General features: G+C 40.8%; 1 protein-coding gene across 2 annotated transcripts in view; it reads left to right on the top strand.

The window, feature by feature from the left end:
* Nucleotides 1-21,361, top strand: part of PLOD2 (procollagen-lysine,2-oxoglutarate 5-dioxygenase 2) — a 59,465-nt gene that overhangs the window by 5,853 nt on the left and 32,251 nt on the right. For both annotated transcript variants that reach the window (XM_075158331.1, XM_075158332.1), the window contains exons 2-4: nucleotides 13,254-13,345; nucleotides 14,833-14,969; nucleotides 20,646-20,809. In XM_075158331.1, the coding sequence (XP_075014432.1) occupies nucleotides 13,254-13,345; nucleotides 14,833-14,969; nucleotides 20,646-20,809 (393 nt within the window). The remainder of the gene's footprint in view (nucleotides 1-13,253; nucleotides 13,346-14,832; nucleotides 14,970-20,645; nucleotides 20,810-21,361) is intronic.

Here is a 21,361-nt window from a genome sequence, read left to right as displayed (position 1 = left end):
CTGTACCTGTGGATCTAAGCGTTAATGTACTGATGTTGTGGTTTAACCCGGCAGGCGGCCAAACACCACACAGCCGCTCACTCACTGCCCCCCAGCAGTGGGATGGAGGAGAGAATCAAAAAAAAAAAAAGTAAAATTCGTCAATTGAGATAAAGGCAGTTTAATAGAACAGAAAAGGAAGGGAAAATAATAATAATAATGATGATAGAATATACAAAATAAGTGATGCACAATGCAATTGCTCGCTGACCGATGGCCAGCCAGTCCCCGAGCAGCGATGGCTGTTCCCTAGCCAACTCCCCCTGGTTTATATACTGAGCATGACATCATATGGTATGGAATACCCCTTTGGCCAGTTGGGTTAGCTGTCCTGGCTATGCACTCTCCCAGCTTCTTGTGCACCTGACAGAGCATGGGAAGCTGAAAAGTCCTTGGCTAGGGTAAACACAACTTAGCAACAACTAAAACATCAATGTGTTATCAACATTATTCTCTACTAAATCCAAAACACAGCACTATACCAGCTGCTAGGAAGAAAATTATCTCTATCCCAGCTGAAACCAGGACAACTGAATAAGCCCATTAGGGGTTCTCGCTGAAATCAGCTGTGCAAAAAATAATCAGTGTCTGATAGAATTGCTTTTGTAATTTTTTTAAACCTTTTTTCTGCAAAAAAGTAAAAAATTGATTGTTTACTTTTAGTTTTGTAATTCACATGAAACTTAATACAGCAAAGTGTTTCCTTAGGCTATCCTTGTAAGCAGTTTACTAATTCTGTTTTACATCACTGTAAAATAATTGTACACGTGTTAGTGTGAGATCAGAACCAGGTCCGTAAACTTAATAACTGAATTTGCTGGCCCAGGTGTTTGATGTTAGAAGCATTTTGAAATATATGTCATACATGACATGTCATGATGTCTTGTGTCAGAAGTAGGACAGAAGTTTTCGATGGTATTTCATGATTTGAAGGACTGAGTTGTTCAAGGCAGGGCACTACCTCTATCTCACAAGTGTGGTATTTAAGTTGCTTGTTCACACAGAAAAGGGATCTTTGAAAAGTATGGGTTTTTTTCTCCTTCCAGGGTTGTGTGGCCTGTGTTTGGAGACTTTTACATGTCCATTATCTGGACGTAGGGCCAGATGTGAAGCTGTAGGGCAGCTTTTTCAAAAGAACTGACTAATCGGGGTGGTAGCGTCTGCTGACAACACAAACCACAGTGTAGGCATGAAGGACAGTTACGCATCTTCAGGATGGCTCCAGTTGCAGCTCCACTTTCTCCTTTTTTAAACAAAGACTAGTCTAAGGAGAAACCGTTACTGCAAATCTTACCTGCTGAATTTCATTGATGGCTTGATTAGCTGTCAGAAAATGAACTTTAACAATGCCTGGTGCTGTGTGTGACTGCTTCTGTTTAAACAGCTGGATTTGCTAAACAACAGCTTAAGAAGCAGCACGCTCTTCACTAGATACATATTTTATGAGAGAGACAGAGAGGGCAAGGCTGCTAAAAGGCAGAAGCTGAGTAAACTTTCTCACTTAGACAGCTGATGTTGATTGTGTCCTGCTCTCAGCTGCACAGCCCCATGACAGTTTATCCCAGGGCCATCCAATCGGCGCATCCAAGCAAGACCCAGCCTGTGCCATGACTCCATCCACTCCCACACTCGAGAAGATTTTTGTGGTTTGATTGCTATCTGGGCACTAACAGCTGTAACCTGATCTGTTCTCTGCTTGTCAGGAAGTTAGGCAGCTCTTCTTGGAGGAGTTGCTTCATGCATGGCAATGATGTCATTTACAAACAGTTGATTTTAATTTTTTTCTTATCTGGGAACTAAGGAATGTGTTTTATCTTTGCTTTACTACAGAATAACTGATTCAGTAAACAGGGTCTCATCCAAGTCCACTGAAGCTGATGGAAAAACTCTTGACTACTGCTTCTTATATCTGGCTTTGTTCAGTTACCAAAACGAGGAAATCTTGTGTTAGAGTGAGTGCAGGCCTGACCACCGGCCAGCGCTGCACCCGGGACCGCTGCCGGTGATTGATGTGTGCACATACAGGTCTTAATGAGCTCTTGTTGACTGTATATTCAATACTACTAAATTAAAAGAAAGTAAATCAAGAGCTGAGACAGAATCAGCTTTCAAATGTTTTCTGAAATCAGTTGTGTGTTAATATTGGGAGTAACTGCTAATCTTTGTCTGAAAGTGTGTGTATGTATATATGCATATACATAGAAAAATAGTTACAGAGATATAGACTGCAGGTGGAGGTGGTGTTTGTTTTGGTTTTTTTTTTTTTTTAGAACTGGCTCTATTCAACAGTTGATCATTTCCGTGTAAACATTTTAGACACTGTATGTATGTGACATGAGAAATGATGTGATAAAAGACAGGCAGTAAGCAGCAGCTCAGCAGGCTTGCCGTTTGAGTCAGAACGCGTGTAAGAGAGAAATGCCTGTTCACATCCCTGTGGGCTGTGAATTAAAGCATGAGAGAATTTCTTTTCATGAGAAGTCTTCAGTATTTTCATACAAACTTTAGATTCTGAAATGCACGGTTGCTATAGCACTCTTCAAAAATGGATTTAGATTGCAGATGGCGTTTAACAATAATGGGACTCTTGAATGATGTCTCTTTTTAAGTCTTGGAAATCTTCAGTTTGGATTCAGTTAGTAGAAAAGAAAAAAAAGAAAAAAAAAAAAAAAGAAAATTTTAGTGTCTTGTCCAGGGGCTGTGTGTTAGCAAGTGCTCATGTAGCATAAATTCTATATTATGAGAAAATTTAGAGCAGCTCTTGCTTAATATAAGCACACATTTCTGCTAACGCAGCTTTTTTGTTCCTTTAAAACATACGAGAAGAGTGAGAACCCTGTAACAGGCAACGTTTACTGTGGCTGAGGAAGCTGCAACAGTACCAGCTATTCAGAAGTAACTTTCCCTAGGCAACTTCTGAAAACTTCCTGCCTTTACTAGTTCCATTCCCTGGCTCAGGACAGTGTTGGGAGTTTTGATACCAATAGCTATTGCTCTGTAACTTCAGCAAGGTCTATAAATTACCTGGGGGAGCACAGGAAGGATTATCCATGGACAGCCCATGAACTGAGTGATCTGTGATAACCATAAATGCCAGTTGTGGTCACAAACTGTTTGCAACAGTTTAAAGGCAGTGGTATATTTTTTTTTTTTTTTCCCTGCAGCTTGAACCATTTTGAGGAACAGGTGGTAGCAGAGGTGATACCTGTGTACCTACATTCGTTCTGCAATAACTATGCTTATACCATCAAAAGACAGACTTCTTTTTACTTTGCTTTAATTTAGTATGTCTGGTTTAAAGTGGAGAAGGTACAAGTCTGCTAATAGCTAGCCAAGAAGAGTCTCATACTTTTTTGGAAATTACGTAAATAACATTTGTGCTGCTCTTTGTATTTTGCAGTAAGACATGTATGCATTGAAGTGCAGTAATTAACAGGAGGTTTGTGATACAGAGGAAAACAGACCAAACTTTCAGAAGAGTACAGGGTCTGCTTCTTCAAAATCTGGCCTTTAAGATTTATTTGAAGCATTGGTTCTTAGGAATCTCTCTCTCTCACACAAGAACGTGTATTGGTATAGGAAATCAGTATGTACTATGTGTTTGGCAACCCATGACTGTTCTTAACTTGCTATCTGTTAATTATAATTTTAAATCTTATCACTTTCCAATCTTTCATGAATTTTTCAAGCATATTTTGTCTCCCCTCCAAGGATATTTTTTAACAGCAATCCCACCATGCTATTAAATTGCAGAGGATTCAATCTTACAAGGTGATCATGGCTATGGTTAATGGGACTTTGAAACCAGTCTGCCTCTCTGGGAAGCAGTAAGCTGTAGGATGAGTGGAGGCATGCAGCAAAGTGTTCTGTGTGGAACAGAAGTTGACTATATAATATAAAGATCAGATTAAAAAAATCCAGAACTTCCAAGTATGAAGGAGTATTGTTTATGCACCAGTCATCTTTCCCCCTCCTGGAGTGTAATGCACATTTCTTTCCTGAGAAAAGAAGATGACCGTGTTTGCTATTTCAGCACATTGTCGTGTTTCTAAAGAATCCTGGGGGAAAATAAACAGCTGTCAGATGGCTCTGTCTTTTCCCTCTTTATGCCAAAAGTTTTGTTTGACCGGAAATTCTTCTGTTGGCTTACTACTTTCTTTGACCATATGTACGTCATATAAACTGATGCTAGGTAGATATATATGTTAAAAGTTCGTGTTTTTCACTTTGTGTACTTAAGATCATCTTTGTTTGCTGCTGGATTACATAATTTACAGTCATGGTTACTTTATATATGATGGGTTTCTCCTGTCTCCAGCTGTTTGACATCTTTTCAGAGTATGGGGATTTTCAGAAGTTTTATTTGATGTGGAATCTTATGTTTAGGCTATAACTCCTATTTATAGGGGGGGAAAAAAATTTCCTTTTAGGAAGTCTAATATTGCCTTCTTGAGTGATAAGTGGAAAATCGTGTTGTGCTAAAAATCTGGATTTTGAAAGTGTTAAAAATCCTGGATTTTGAAAGTGCTCTTTGATCTTTCAACTTTTTAGTTGGCTTAACAGTTCTTTGGGTTTTGAACATACGGTCTGAGTCCATATAAATAGGGAAGGGAACTTGCTGTTGGCACTATTGGTGACCCTCCTGCTATCTGCAGAGCTTCAACATGGCTTAGAAGCTTATTGGAAGAATTGGTTTTAGTAAAGTCATCAAAACTGCATGGGAATAGAATTGATTATCATGACTGTATTGACTCTCTACAGTGTTGTGTAGCCCAGTGATCCATTTCAGTTTTTTGAATGCTTTCTTTACTGTTGTGGGCTTAAACCTCATGCTGCCTTCTCTTTAAAAGCTCTTTCACAGTTTTGCAATTAATTGGGCACTCAGACAGTTATGTTATTCAGTTTTATGGAGGAAACAGCACTTGAGCCTATAAATATTTTCCAGCAGGCTTCATATCAGCTGTTTTTTTGGATCTCAGTAAGTTTCTTCTTGTTCAGAAGACTTTGTAGAGTATTTTACATTTCCCAGGATATCTTCCAGAAATATAACTCATCTGTTAAAGAAATTACAGGAGGTTAGTTGTATAGCGATACTGTATTCCTAAATGGTGTTTAAAGTTTTATTCTACCAAAATCTACCAGTTTTATGATAAAGTTATGAGAAACTCTAGATCTTGAATCCCAGTTACGGATCATGCCTTCACATACTGTAAGCTGACCCGCACACAGCTCAACCTGCACTATTATCCTTTTATTTGCTAACTGAAACGTGTTGCATGTTATCAGGGCAATGATATTAAAATGGCATGTTCTCCAAACAGGGCTGGTGACGCTGGAAAGCATGCACCAGGAGCTTCTGGTGTGCAGGCACCTATGCTGAGGGCAGAGTTGAGGGCTGTGATTTCTCCTCCAGGCACAGAGATGTTCCCATTTTAGGGGAGCAGAGCGGATAGGAAGGTCAAAGAAACTGCTAATTACAGTTTGTTTCTAACTCAGACTGCTGAGTCTCAGAACATGGATTTTGTTGATGGAGTATGTGCTTTAGGTGAGGAGCGTAAGGGAGGAAAATAGCACTTGTTGAGGACAATTCCTCTAGTTCACCTTCTCGTTACTGGTTGAGAACAGAAGTTGGAAGGGAAAGTAGCATGGCCAAGTCAGGACTCATAAATTTGAGATGATTATACATGGGGTAGGTTGCTTGCCTTGGAAATAAACAGGCATATTGAAAACTTTAATCCAAAACCAAACAGGCTTTTCCCCCTCTTATTTTCTTTCTTTTTTAACAGTTAATCTGTGGAAACAAGAAATAATAGCGGAAATGCAATCAGAAGTCTGCAGTTAGTTGGGGCCATTTACTGTCAGCCTGACAGCTACTTCTCAGTTCAGCTTACTTTTGAACATTCCTCATTACTGTGCTTTTGAAGTGTGATGGGAGGAATCCAGGCTGAAAACACTTTTTCAGTTGTGTTGTGCTTTAGTGCGTCTCTCCAATGATGGAGAAGCATGCTCCTATGTGGTGTAAAGGCAAGCTAAATCCAATCTTGGGGTTGGTTGTTTTTTTGTTTTCTTTTGTTTTCTAGGTTTTTTGAGGGTTTTTTTTTGTTTTGGTTTTTTTTGAAACTGTACCCTGTTGGTCTCCCACATCTCCAGAGATGCAGGAGACATAATAATAGGCACAATTACATAGCTTAATTAATGGGCTTGGATGCATCCATGTGCCTCTTCCAGGTATCCATCTCATCCATTTTCTCTTCCAGGTATCTGCCCAGCCTATGCCTTAGGTTAAGGTCACATAGATCACTGCCAAGGTTACTACCTGACCTTTCTTTGACAGTGTGTATGTATTTTTTTTTTCCTTTTTTTAAATCCATGGAGGTATTCCTAGTATGCTTCAGGTTCCCAAGCTTTTTCCTTGATCTCTAGCAACTTGTTTATTTGCTTGCTGGAAACCTTTGGTGAATTATTTTGCAATTGTACATCTCTGCTCATTTGATGGAGAGGTTGATGCACAGTTGTTACTCTGTTGAGTAGTTCTGGGTGGGATGTAATCTGCAAACGGGAAAGTAGAAAGTGTTTTATGTAGACATTAGAACATGGATCAAACCATATTGCAGGAACAAAACATCATTTGTTTACCATTATAAGCCACTAGTTTTAAAGATGGAGGTAGATTTTAAAGGCATAATGTGGTACCATGCACGGATGTCTTTTGATCTTACGGCTCACTCCTACTCTAGAGAAGTCCATGGTGCTTGAATCCAAGGACTAAATGTCAGCTCCCGTGTGGCTGTGAGCAATATCCTCAGTTTTGGCTGCTCTGAAGCTACTGTACTAGTGTCTGCAACCCCTGGTAGAAATTATGTAGTAATCTCTGTCAGTGTTATTCAAGATAAATAAGAGCCATGTGGGTGTGTGAGGAATGGCTGCAGTTTCTTGTGTACTTCTTTGCCAAGGTACAAGGAGAGAGGTCACTGCTACTTAAAGCAGTCCTGCCATGGCAATTCCTGGGTGAGACCTCGCTGAAGATAAAGGCTCTGGTTTATAGTTCTTATTTCTGGAAATAAATATTTATGATACAGTCAGATCCCTGATGGTAGCAGCACAAAAGATTGAGTAAGAGAATGAGATGTTTTGATAAACCTTCATTGGATTTCCTAATGCATTGCGTGTGCTCTATATGCAGTGTTGTCTTTCACAACTTGAGTGCTAACGGGTTTCCTAATTTGCATGTAAAAATGAATTCTGTTTGTCACTGGATATACTTTTCTTGGCCAAATGTGTGCTCTCTCAGGCTTGTTTTCAAAACAGAACAGCTGTTTTGTGAATGTAACTATCAGAAAGCTGTCTGGAATAATTGCACTCTAGTAACTTCAACACCCTCATACCTGGCATGAAGCTCTTCAGAGATTTTTTTTTTTCTTTCATGCCTCCCTGTTGAACTTCAGTATAGGGTTTGCATTTCCTATTTTACACAAACTGACTTGACTTGTGGAAATAAATGCCAAGTTTGGTAATCCCCTCCAGTGACTGCCAAGATGCCTCTGGCAGGCTGTGTGCTGGGGAGCCCAGCCCTGCCAGGCAGCCCGTGCCCTCTGCGGTGACCCAGTACTCTGCAAGTGTGGGGGGCTGTGACCGCCTGCTGTGTTCTTGGTTTCACAGATGTTTGCATTTTGAGGATGCTGTCACTGTTTGTTGGAAAATATTACTGAGTGTGTATTTATCCCCCTGTGTGAGGGGGATAGTCAGACTTAAGAAACTGGATAGGTCAAGTCTATATGTAAGACCATACAGCAGTGCTCCTTAGGGTAGATGCCTGGGTGGAGGGCAGGGCAGGGATTTGTGCCGAAGTGGATACGAAGCAGGAACAGTGTTGCTGCAGCTAGAATTCATCGTGGGGATTTTGCAAAGACTGAGAATTTTGCGGCTCGCTCGCTGGGGAGTGCCGGGCCACAGTGGTAACCTGGGGTCTGAGTAATTGCAGACAGCTTTCGGCTGCTACGCCTAGGTTCTCATTGCACAGCTGGAGCCCTGGAGCCGGCACAGCGATGCTGCTGGGGACTCTGGGCCAGTCACTCAACCTCTCAGTGCGACATTTGCGAGGGACTCAGCCTGCGGTAAGGGCTCTGGTGCTGCACCGGCAGGGCTCTTGTGGGACCAAACCTGCTCCGCACAGCAGGGACACTGTGGGTGGCTGCAGCTAAAATAGATGTAGCTGAGCACATCCTGAAATGGAAACAGCAGTTGGATAAACTTACTCCCCTGGGATCTGTGTTGTACTTGCACATTTACACACTTGTGAGTTCATGAAAGTCACTTTGGATTTGTGTTACTAGACACAAATGGGACAGGTGTTCTAAGGGGTTGTTGTACCTAAATGTAGCAAACAAGGAATAGATTTTTCAAAGTGAATGAAGTTAAAAGATTAAAAATAAATTAGCAGAAGTATTTGGTGGTCAGAAGTATTCTCTTCACTTACTTACACAGGAAGAAACAAATATCTCCCATGCTACGCTTAGTGGAACTCTGCCAGTAAAACTGGTGCAAGATGTCATTTACATCTAAATAAAGTCACAGGAGCCTACAGGAATTACATTAATTTTTTTTTTTTTTTGTAATGTCTTAGTAGCTAGAAGAGAAAGGTGCTGCTTTCCTCATTTGGTTAGTAATACCCTCTATAATATGCCAAGGTAATTATAATTTAATGCAGTTTGCATTGTCTCTCCATACACACTATAGACACTATAGATAAAGAGCGTGTTTCTCTGCTTTTTGGTCAGATACAGCTTACTTTAAAAAAAAAACCACAAAACAAACAAAAAACCCACCATCCCCAAGAAAAACCCCAACAAAGACTAAATAGTCTATAAAAAACGTCTAATTCTAAATGGACTCTAAATGCTATAATTACACTTCTACTGCACTTAAAAATTATTTAAGTACCACATGCACCTAAAATTCTGTGGTGCAGCAGAGACATGGAAATAAAGCCTTTTAAACCTCTTCATCTGTAATTTTAAAAAATTGACCATTGGCAAGTATGCTAAAAAGAAAACTTCCAATGTGAATAGTACCTTTATAAAAATAGCTTCCTGTTTGTTCTGTGATTCTTTGCAAACCTGACTCAGGCAGCCTACACTAGATTGCTTCATTGGCTGTGAGTTTCATGTCAATATAAACTGCATTATTTGTCTGCTCCATGTTATATAGCTCAGGCTGAAATGCCTTATGATTTGGCACATCATTCTCTTTCCTCCTGTTCCACAAAAGTCGAGTAACATACCAGGCTCCATAGTGAATCTTGAAATACATGAGCAATGTATAGGTGGAATTACTGTGGGTTCCATTAAAAGAGAGAAACAATATCCCATAAAGAACAGTAGATTGTTTTTTGCTTGCCAAACTGTACTTGTACGTTGATTTAATACTTTCTTTGACTTAGTGACTATGAGAGGAATCTGATGCCGCCCACGTTTTGTCATTTACATCATGTTGTCTAGTACAGATTTTTGAAAGCCTTGCTGTTAGCATTCCTCAGGACGGGGTAGGTGTGAAATATGTCTACCCCAAACCAAATTCCATGGTTATAGTCAGTGCTTGACTGGTCACCTAGGAAACTTTCAATAATGGATTCACTTGGCTTGGCGATGCAGTCTGGTATGATCAGATTTTTCCAGTTCCCTCTAATTTGAAAATGCAGTGCTTGAACAAAAAACTAATCATAACTTAATCTGTTCCGTAGAGAAAAATCCTATCCTCTGTCTTCAGTTCTGTTTTAGTCAGTCTAAGATACCATGTTTTTTCTTCATTCTGTGGTGACTCCTGTAGAATTACTTCAGATTGCATGACCTTTAGAATAAACAATTTTGAAGGTATTGAATCATTATTGCTGACTGTGAGTCAGCACATTATTGCCTGACTGTGTGTCAGTGCATCTGTGAACGTATTGCACTGGAATCCTCTGTGGAGGTCCTCCTGCCCTTCGGAGATGTACTCATGGTGGTTCATGGCTTAGACAGGTACACTCTTCACTGGATAAAAAACTGGCTGGACAGCCGAGCCCAGAGAGTTGTGAATGGAGTTAAATCCAGTTGGCGGCCAGTCACGAGCGGTGTTCCCCAGGGCTCAGTTTTGGGGCCGGTCTTGTTTAATATCTTTATCAATGATCTGGATGAGGGGATTGAGTGCTCCCTCAGTAAGTTTGCAGACGACACCAAGTTGGGCAGGAGTGTTGATCTGCTGGAGGGTAGGAAGGCTCTGCAGAGGGACCTGGACAGGCTGGATCGATGGGCCGAGGCCAACTGTATGAGGTTTAACAAGGCCAAGTGCCAGGTCCTGCACTTCGGCCACAACAACCCCAGGCAACGCTACAGGCTTGGGGAAGAGTGGCTGGAAAGCTGCCCAGAGGAAAAGGACCTGGGGGTGCTGGTTGACAGCCGGCTGAACATGAGCCGGCAGTGTGCCCAGGTGGCCAAGAAGGCCAATAGTGGCTTGGCTTGTATCAGAAGTAGTGTGGCCAGCAGGAATAAGGAGGTGATCTTGCCGCTGTACTTGGCACTGGTGAGGCCGCACCTCGAATGCTGTGTTCAGTTTTGGGCCCCTCACTACAAGAAGGACACTGAGGTGCTGGAGCGTGTCCAGAGAAGGGCAACGAAGCTGGTGAAGGGTCCGGAGAACGAGTCTTATGAGGAGTGGCTGAGGGAACTGGGCTTGTTTAGCCTGGAGAAGAGGAGGCTGAGGGGAGACCTCATCGCTCTCTACAACTACCTGAAAGGAGGTTGTAGCGAGGTGGGTGTTGGTCTCTTCTCCCAAGTAACTAGCGATAGGACGAGAGGAAATGGCCTTAAGTTGTGCCAGGGAAGGTTTAGGTTGGACATCAGGAAAAATTTCTTTACTGAAAGAGTGGTCAAGCCTTGGACCAGGCTGCCCAGGGAAGTGGTTGAGTCACCATCCCTGGAAGTATTTAAAAGACGTGTAGATGAGGCACTTAGGGACATGGTGTAGTGGGCATGGTGGTGTTGGGTTGATGGTTGGACTCAATGATCTTGGAGGTCTTTTCCAACCTTAATGATTCTATGATTCTGTGATTCTATGATTTTCTTCTGATTCTTGCCTACAAAAGACTGCTAGCACTTAAGTGGGAAAAAGATGGAGCAATTAATCTTCTAAAACGGTCTTCCCAAAGTTTTTGGATGTTCAAGTTGAGCTGATTGAAGCATTTCAAGTATTTTCAGTTTCTTCTTTGCTGTGTATTGTATTGCAGGAGTGTCAGTCTAGTTCAGTAGAGCCAGCAGTTAAAATCTTCACTAGGACTGTTGAGCAAGAGGAGCCAAAAAAAAAAAAAGCTGTGGTAGGATGTGAGAGAAATCCGCAATATTGTGCGTGGTGGGGAGGGCGGGTAGAGGTGTTGTCTGTAGTTGAAGAACTTGGGCTGTGTCAGATAAAAACTGTAGGAGCCCTGCTCAAGGCACAGAAGATTTTTTTTTTTTTTTGGGGTAGGTACTGGGCACATGGTGCTGTCACTGCTTAAAGGTTGCATCAGTTCAAGGAATGACTAGGTAAGAGCAAGGTCACAAAGTGGACCGAGTGTTTTGGAATATACAGAAACCCCATCCAGGTCAGGAAAACCCATATACTGAGACTGGTAGAAAAAGCAGACAAAGCATCATATATGCTTGTCTTATCCTTGTTCTTCCTCACGTATGCTTTATAGCTGCTGTTGAGGATGCACTAGCCAAGCCACTGTTGACTTGGTAGCAGTGTTATCGGAAGTGATCTGTTGACTAGTGGAAAAAATATCAGTGGCTCCTGAGACTAGTCTCTGTAGTTTGCCTGCTGTGGCTATTTTGAATTTCTTGACTTGAATTTCATTAGAACATCTGTTTTTTATGTTACTCTGCAGTCTATGTCTGTGCTCCTACAGGTATTTTTGCTTGACTGAGCAGAGGTGCATTTGAAGTACCCTGGTACCTGGCTGGAGAGCATTGCATGAGTAACTAGCAAGGTGCATTTCTTCCACAAAGTGGAAAGCGGATCATCATCGTGTGTGTTAATTTTTCTTGTGTCAAATAAAACAAAATGGCAAGTGGTGATTGATTTGAATACACTCAGGATGACATCTCGGGTGTCTGAGGGCGGCTAAGTCGGTGGTGGAGGACAAAGCTGAAGGGTTAATAGGAATTTTTTTTCACAGCAGCCACTTCTAGCACATGTTACTGTGCTGGTAAAGATAAATCCAGAGGATGTTTTTTTGGGAAAGTGAAGCAACAACAGGCACTGTGTCTGGAATGCTCATTAGAGGCACTTTACTTTCTTGTAAGGATTGATCTCATGGGCTCTGTTTAGAGGGCAGCTGTTGCTTGAACTCAGACCAAATTGGGTAACTGCAATGTGCTCTGGGATGCAGGCTGGTCTGATTAAATACTTGATGTTGGATAGGGGTACTGTCTTTCTCATAGCTTTGAATTATGTACCTGGATTATGCAGCATATTGCATAGGTTGCTGAATGTTGTTCAGTTGTTTAATTGGGAAGCTGTTTAGTGGGAATTCATGGCCTCATTTGAACTATGTCAAAAACGCTGGGATATGAAAAGGAAATTGGTTGCACGGTCATTTGCCTGCATGCAGTAAGAGGGCAAAATTAGCACTGCTATAATTTAGAGGCTCTGAATAAAAGAAAAAAAAAACATCTTACTCTTTTGTTTCTGCCCAAGGACTTAAAAGAACTAAATGCTGCCTGTTGGGGAACTGGTTTCCATGGTTGGTTTTTTCGCCCTGTTTTCATGAAGAATATGAACCACTTGCTTTCAGGGGAGTTACTGAGGTTGGGTGAAGTTGTCTGGTACCATTCAGTCCTGTGATAAGAGGTCACAGGATTAACTCAGACTGAAAAGTAGTAAGTTATTTTTGTTTTGAAGATTCCTTCCTGTCCAGTAGTCATACTAGCTTTGTTGTCATGTACTACGCTAGTTGTTTACAGAATACAGGCAGATTTCTTTGCTTCCTCTTCCTGAGGATAATTTTAAATACAGCACCCTTGTCCATAGCAGTTCTTGTTTGATGTCTTACGCCTATAATATGACGGTGTATTTGCCTCCTCTCTTTAAATGAGATGCACGCAAGTCATAAAGCCCCCTGATCCAGTTCAGTGCATTTTTTTGTTATAAACTGTGGCCTGAAAACATACTAATACATGTTTCTTCTTCTTCTCCCTCAGATAAACTACTAGTTTTTACTGTAGCAACTAAAGAAACCGATGGCTTTCACCGTTTCATGCAAACTGCAAAGCACTTCAACTACACAGTAAAGGTATTGCATGTTTTCATACTAAATATACATACTATACAGCCTTTGAGACAGAAACAGTGCAATAGTAACTGAAGTTGCATTAGCTTCCTTGCATGCTGGGGCAAAGAAAAACAATTACAGAGCTCGGGGACAGGCAGGGCACTGGCATATGGCCCTGCTGCTGTCCCTGTTGCTTACCTGCTGGTCCCCCTCTGAAAGACTATGGGAGGGTGCTTCTTCCACTGCCTTAGGAACTGTTTTACAGATGAGTAGCTATTGTGATCAGCATCCTCAGAACCTTACAGGTTCTATCATGATTTATCATACAGCTTTGCTTTTCAGTGTGGCTAATTTTGTTTGCATGAATACTTCTGGAAACTGCATTGCACTCAGAGGGCTTCGGATGTCTCCTTCCTCCTTAAACAAGGCTGGATCCCTGCTGCAGGGAAGGAGGGAGGGTCACAACTGAAAGTTCCACTGTGTTTCCCAAGAACCTGTAATTCTTTGAGAGGACGAAACGTTTCTATCATTCTTGCCAGCCTTTTCTGCCTTGCTCCACGTCTCCATATGTCACGTACTGAGGTTGGCCTCTGCGTGACCTTGGGAAAAAGGGAAGGCACTAACCTTCTTCTAAACTTTCCCCACAAATTGGTTCTGCAAGAGAAAATCCAGGAATTCAGATGGTGTTATGAAATTTTTCTGCTTACTTACCACAGTGTCTACAGTATAAATAGGAAATTATTTGGGTCTCTGAAGTTTGACTTCTGCCACTGAACTTGGAAAACCAAAAGAACCTTTCCTAATATGCTAATGCTGTAGTAAAGCACCCGAGAAGCCTGAGCTCTAGACACATCTATTAGCTTTGCAGATTTGCCCAAAACATGGTGCAATGTAGCTCTTCCAGGTTTTGTAAGTTCCAAAACCCACAAAATGTTTAAGGGTTTTTCCTGTTTTTGAGATGTAATTCGCTATAGCGCTTGGCTAGGGAGGAATTTTGTTTAGCTGATTTTAGCAGCCAGCTGTATATTGGGGAACCTATCCTTTCCTTGTACAAAAGCGTTCTGGAGGGATTTCAGAAAGACTGGAGCTTGCAATTTGTATTAGTAATACCATGATCCACCAAGGTCTCGTACGCTTTCCGTTCCTGAAGTGATTATACTGACTTTTAAAGGCCTTATTCAGAATGTTTTTCTAATACAAATTTTGAAACAATTACCAACTCCACTCCCGCCCCCGCCTCCCCCCCCAAAGGAGACACGTTTGAATAAATGGAGGTAGCAGGCAATTGCTTGATTCTTATTTGGTTAAGAAATGTCTCTCTCATGTTTTTGCAGTGATGTCATTGTGCTGAATGCTGCTTCAGACATGGAAAACTTACGATGCTGGAAGTGCTGGCTTGCTATGCTTTAATGTGTTGCTTCTGCTTTAACATCTGTTTTCAATAAGGATCTGCTTTAAAAAGCCTCTTGTTTTTGGAACTAGCAAAAAGTGCTTTTTTCTTATTCCAGGTACTTGGAAAAGGTGAAGAGTGGAAAGGTGGTGAGCTGCCTAACTCTATTGGTGGAGGGCAGAAAGTTCGACTGCTGAAAGAAGGCATAGAAAGCTATGCTGATCAAGAGGACTTGGTTGTAATGTTTGTTGAATGGTAAGCAAACGTGGCTTGTTGCCTTTACATTTTAGTCTGGGTAGGCATGCAAAAGTAGCTGCTGTGACATGCTGAAAGTTGCGTGCTGCTTTTCCCCCTCACTGTTTATTTGGGAGCGTTTGCTTCCATTTTTCTCCATTCATAAAAATACTAAATCGCTCTTTGAGAAATCGTTACTTTTTAAATGGATTTACAGATGTAAGAGTTGTTGATAGTTCTGGTGCCTCGAGGGGGTAAAAAAATGTTATTGGGAGATGACAGGCTTTCAGGCAAGCGTTCATCCTCTCCCTGTTCGGCTGCGGTGAGGGCAGGACGTGGCTGCGGGCTGGGAGGGTGGAATGCAGTGGGAGCAAAAGCAGCTCCAGAAATAAAGCGGCCGGTAGGGACCAGAGTGTGATCTTGTTCCATACAGTAACGGTGATATGGAGGAAGCTGGAAAACGGGCCCCTGAGAAAAGCACTTAATAGGAGAACTTGTTTTACATGTTAGAGAACTGAAACAAGAGGCTTGGTGCCAGATACACCCCTGGTGCTTGTGCTGTCTGTGCAATGGAAGGCTGGAGAGACAGTGCTGCTGCAGGTGCCAGATCATAGCTCATAGCACAGCTATGCTTGAACATCCTCACTGGAAGCCAGATAGGTTTCTCCGTGTCACAGCGAACAGGGAGCTCAAACATGTTCAAATCCCACTTTTTCCATTGCTTCCCTCTGCTTTTTTTCCCCCTCCTCCTATTCTTTTGCTCTTGTGACAAGAGCATGATCAGAGCAGCTAAGAATCCAGCTCACAGCAGCCGCCAAGCTTTTCCATGCTAGCATTAATCAGAGCAGGCTCACAGTTCTAAAAGAAGCCCTGTAAGGAAGGTACGGGACCAAGTCCCGAATTGGGGACATGAAGCCCCAACTGCAGACAGACAGCCTTGGGGAGGTAGCTGAGTGCAAGCTTGGAGAGGTTCGTGCAACTGCTGTTACTGAGTCATGTTGGAATGACCGCTCCAGAATTTTCTTTCATCTTTTAACCTGCTTTTTAAATTTATTTATTTTTTTAAAATTTGAGAGCTGAAGAATTTTAGGGACCCTTTTGCAAGTTAGAGATTTGGCAGGATTTGTACAGCAGACATCACAAGAGAAAGCGATCTGACAGTGATATTTGCTGGAAAGTTCCTTTGTTGTTTTGCGTAAGTTAAGAGTTTAGGAAAGTTGGAGTACCCTGCTAAACTAGTAGCAAATTTAAAGATGCTACTCAGTTTTCTTTTTTAATTTTACCTCTTGTGATAAGTAGAAGATAGACCTAGAAAGCCAATTACTGAATCATCTTAACCAATTAATGAACAAGCTTTATAAGGGAAACTTACTACACTGAATATTTTCTTTGTAAACTTAATTGACAGTAAAAGTAACAGAATTTGTTCAGTTTTTGCATTTTTTTTCTTATTGACTTGATCAGTTTTGCATTTGGTAAGTGGAAAAAGTACCTTTTTAAAAGTAAATATATTACATGTTTGTTCATAGTGGTATTCTACTGATCATGCAATAACTGAAACTTTTTAAGATTAAATTGGGAGATTATTTTGTTCTTTACTGAATGCTCAGATGAATCAAACGCTTACCAAATATTTGCTACTTACATTGCATTTCTTTGTTTTCAAATTTATTGTCCTGATTCATCACTATTTTCTCCCTATATGGTAAAATATGCAAATTTATTATCAGATTTGGGTATAGCTCAAATTCTTCTCCAACATAATTTATTCTCTCGAGGGGCAGGCTGTCTGCTGGCATGGATGAGAGAGTACAGAGGACCATGTGTGTTGAAGTGGAGATGCCATAATCTTTCTTGCCATGAAACATCACAGGATTTAAGGCCTCCCAGGTTCTTGAGGTCCATAATCCCAAGTACATATTGATTTAAAGCCAGTGGAACTGATTCCAAATAGGAGAAAAAAATAGTTTGCTGATTCTAGCATTACGTTTTAATTCTAATGAGCTTTTTAATTTCCAGGAATCCTGGTTTGCAATTTAAATGTTAATCAATATAGCAGTAAGCTTGGAAAAGACAAATATAGTGAACTTCCTTCTTTTTTCAAGTGTTTTTCATTATATTCATTGTGAAGCATTTGGAATATTAATCTTGGGGGGGGGGAAGGAAATGTCTGGTTTACTTACTGTGTCTAGGCAAACCATTTCTAGTGAACTGTTTACTTAAACTTAGCTTCTTGCCTTTTTTTTTTTTTTGAGCAGTTTTTTTATATGGCTCACAATTCTAGAAATAATTTGAACTTCTTCTGTGGACAGCTTGTGACTAGGTGCAGATAGCAAAATGCTTTGCCTGCAAATGGAACGCTATTTAAATTAGGCTTTTTTTTTGCGAGACCTAACCTCTGGTTTACTTTGGACCATTTCAGATTGAACTGGCTAATGGCCAGTGTAGATTGGATAAAATGGTTGATGCTGTGATTGTTCATCCGAAACTCCCGCAGCCATCTATTTCTATCGTGGAAGGCTTTTGAAGCCTCTCAGGTTTTTGTTTTTTTGTTTTGTTTCTTTAAACATTTGTCAGAAAGTGAGGGATAATTCCATTTTCTACTTATCTCAAAATGGTTAAAGTGTGTTCCCGGTGGGGATACAGTGTAAATGACAAAATGGCTGTGTGGCTGAACAGTCCAGTTAAATAGGATGAAATACAGGACCTGAATTGCTGGTTACTAGTAAGCCCTCTCTTGTTTGTATTTTGAGCTCTTAACCTGCAGCTCCAATAGTAATACGTCCTTGTTGTTATAAAAGTTGTGGATGCAAAAGTTGCAAGTGCAATTCTGGACCTGAGCCACCATTGCTGTTTCCCTGTGTTGCTGGGAGCACTGGATGTGCAGCAAGGGTGCTTTGCTGCTGCAAAAGAGGAGGAGGGAAGGGTGGATTCCAGCCTCAAGCATCTGCCATCTGGGAGCTTCAGGAAATGGGATTGGAGTTATGGAAACTTTCTGGGGTTTTTTTGGTGTTTTTGTTTTGTTTTGGTTTGTTTTTTTTGTGTTTTTTTTTTTTTTTTTCCTTCTTGCGTTCTACTTAATCGGAAGAATTTATGAAGAATAAATAAAAGAGTATCTGAGCTTTTCCAGCTTGCCAAGACAGCCTGCTTTTTCCTGGATATATCCACGCTTTTTCTCCCCTGTCAAATTTTGAAGCCCTGTTTAAAGTGAGTCATGTGCATCACTCATAATAACAGTATAAACTGTCAAGGATAGTCCTGGGACCCGTTTTGTGATGGTCTTAGTGGTGTAGACCTCAGATGAATCTTCGCTTACAGTAGGAGTTGAGTGCTACATAGACTGAAAATAATCTGACATAGCAGGTAAGCAAGGCAAATGATGGATTTATAGGTTTTAGTTTGACTCTAGAAGTTTTTCTGTTGCCTGGAGAGAAAAGCAGGAGCCTCATAAAGCAGATGATGGGGAGACTGGCAGCGAGGGGAGGAAGGCTGGTGGAGGTCCTGCGCAGGAGGAGGTGTGTGGTGGCAGTAAGTCACCTCTTGACAAAACAGAAGGCCATGAAAAGTAGCAGAAAGTGTAGGTCTGTGCTGGATTCATACTCCTGCATAATATCTGTTAGTGTGTAAAGTTTACAATAATTGGTAACGCAGTTTAGCAGCTCTGTACTGTGCTTTGTATTATAAACTCTGCTGTATTAAGTAGCATATCCCTTTCACAAGCAGAGCCTGTGGCTAGCCCAGCATGTTGCTTAACTTTGGCTTTCTTTTCCAGAATGACAGTCCTTGGAAGCAATGTTCCAGGGGTGTTTGGTTCCTTCCCGCAGCTGCAAGTCATTGCAGCAGCAGCACTAACCTGATCAAAGAGGAGAAGCATAGCCTGCCATAAGCTATTAAGTTAAAGCCTCAGACAAATCTCTGTTTTTGTCTGTCTTCAACTTGTCTCCTGTTTTTTGCTTGTTCTTGAGGCTCATTCTGGCTTTGAATTGGGCTACACCAATTGAATGGAAAAGGGAGGGAAGTGTGTTCCTGTATATTTGGGCAGAAACAGGCAGTTTTTGCAAAACTGGGGAAGCTCCAAAATGTAAAATATTTTTTTCATACATTCTTCTGCCAAAGTTACAGAAAAACAAAACAGAGTTTTCGGAAACCCACTTACTTTATATAGACTACATAACACACTTCCTCTCCAGGGTTCATACTTTGCTCTGCGGTGGAAATCATCTTCCCTTTTGCATTTGCAAGCCAGCTGTTGTTCAGTTCTCTTAGGTCAATTGCATGAAATCCCCTTTCAAGAAAGGACGTTTAAAGTAATTTCAGAACTGTAATAAAGAAGTACCAGAAGTCAGTAATGGTTGATCTGTTGGCACTATTGCTGGGTAATACATTGCAATGCAAAAAGTTCTGTGTACTGCTGTCCTTCTTCTTAGCCCCGTTAAAAGACTTTGCAAGAACAAAATCTTGGTCAAGGTTAGACTTTTTGATTTTTGGTGTCTGTACGATTCCTTTGCCCTGTGTCAGGGCTGATGATTTTCGGTTACTAAGGTAGATGCGTGGAATAATCTGCATTCAGTTGAGGAAGTTATGAGGCTGAGATGCTGCTATTAAATCCTAATATTCTGCTGCTTCAGCCAGAGACTAATCTATGACATGATTCCAGTATTACTGTGTCATGGTTTCATGCTGTGTAAAATGAACCTTGAAGTGGTTTGCACATTAACGCTTTTATATGTAGATCTCAATACAAACAAAGGAACCTTATATTCTGAATAATTCAATCATTTATACATATTTTTGAGGTTTTGGTTTGTCTTTTTTTTTTTTTTTTTTTTTCAGAGGCATTGATTTAGATATGGTTCAACAACAAGAAACCACTAGGCTTGTGATACTACATTCTTACATGACCTTTGCCAAACTCGTGCATGTTTCTTTCTGGTTTGGGTTAGTGCTGACCTTCAGCTGGTTTTAGAGATGAGCCCTCCACCTTTAGGTCTTTGGCCTCAATAGGAGTTGGGAGTCAAATCTGATGAACACATAAAGGCAGGTGAAGTTTTTTGTAATTTAATATTGTGAAGTTTAGAGCCTTCTGAAGTCTTCAGCACATTAAAGAGGTTGAAGGAGAAATCTATATTTGTCAGGATGCATCACAGTTTAAGTTTATGGGTAACTAGACTGTATTGAGAAATATCCAAGTACATTTTTTTCAGAAGAAAGTCAGTGCCATTGTGTTTTGGAACAAGATCGTCTAGAGTTTCCCAGTGAGTCACCTAAATCATTTTTCAGTCCTACTCTATTTCATCTGCTAAGTTTTGATTTTTTTTTTGTTGTTGTTCTTAAACACATGAACAGTTTTCTAAAGGGGAAAATATATTTTTTACTCAAAATACATGAAATGTGAATATCAATTTCAGGTAGACAAAATCTGAAGGAAAAAGAATGTCCAAAATGTGGAAGGTTAAAAAAAAAAAAAGAATGTAAATAGAAGGGAAAACTGTATTGGATAAATAGTATTGATTGAAGTTTTTCTCCTAGAAGGGTATAGGATTTTTACATGGTGGTAAAACATGATTTAATGAGTCATTTTTCAGAATAAAAGGACTGTCTGATTTTTAAAATGTGAATAGTCCAACCACTCGTTGTTTTGAACACAGCAACATTAAAATTAAACTAATCTAATAGATATATTTTCTTTATTTTCAGCTATGATGTTATCTTTGCGGGGGGCCCTCAAGAACTGCTAAAGAAATTTCAGGAAACTAATCATAAAGTGGTGTTTGCAGCAGATGGACTAATTTGGCCGGATAAAAGGCTAGCTGACAAGTATCCTGTTGTCCGGAGTGGAAAACGATTCCTGAACTCAGGAGGCAAGTGTGATTCTTGAACACATTAAACTCTTGAACTTGAACATGACTCACTTCTGTTATCTGTTTTATGTATTTGTATGTGGAACTGTTCCTGAATTGCCCAAGTAGAAAACTGAAGACTGGATTTGCTGTCCTCCTCTTCCCCTCTCCCTCCCCACCAGAACAGCTCTTCTTCTGTGCTCAAGAATAGTTTTCATTCAAACTTACATAGCATTTGTTGGCAATAACTTGTAAAAAGCAGGTAAATGAAGTAACAGCTTTGCAATGAGTGCTTTGCAATGAAATGCTGTGCAGGGATGACCCAGGATGCCACTGATTGAAACCAGTCAAAGCAGTACATGCTATTTATAGGCACAGTTTAGCTGGGTCACAGAATTTCCTGACTTGGCTACCTTGTTCTTGGGGATCTCTGCATACAGTGTAGATGTGCTGGTAGCTCTGCCTGGCCCATCAGCGTGGCGTAGGCAGTTCATTCCAACAGAAGTGGGAGTTACTCCTGTTCATCTCAATGATGTGTTAATTCTGGATGTGTTAATTCTCCTTTAAATGCCA

This window comes from Calonectris borealis, chromosome 9 (assembly GCF_964195595.1).
Source record: "Calonectris borealis chromosome 9, bCalBor7.hap1.2, whole genome shotgun sequence".
NCBI lineage: Eukaryota > Metazoa > Chordata > Aves > Procellariiformes > Procellariidae > Calonectris > Calonectris borealis.
The sequence above is the reverse complement of the archived record's forward strand: the minus strand, read 5'-3'. Positions and strand labels throughout refer to the sequence as shown.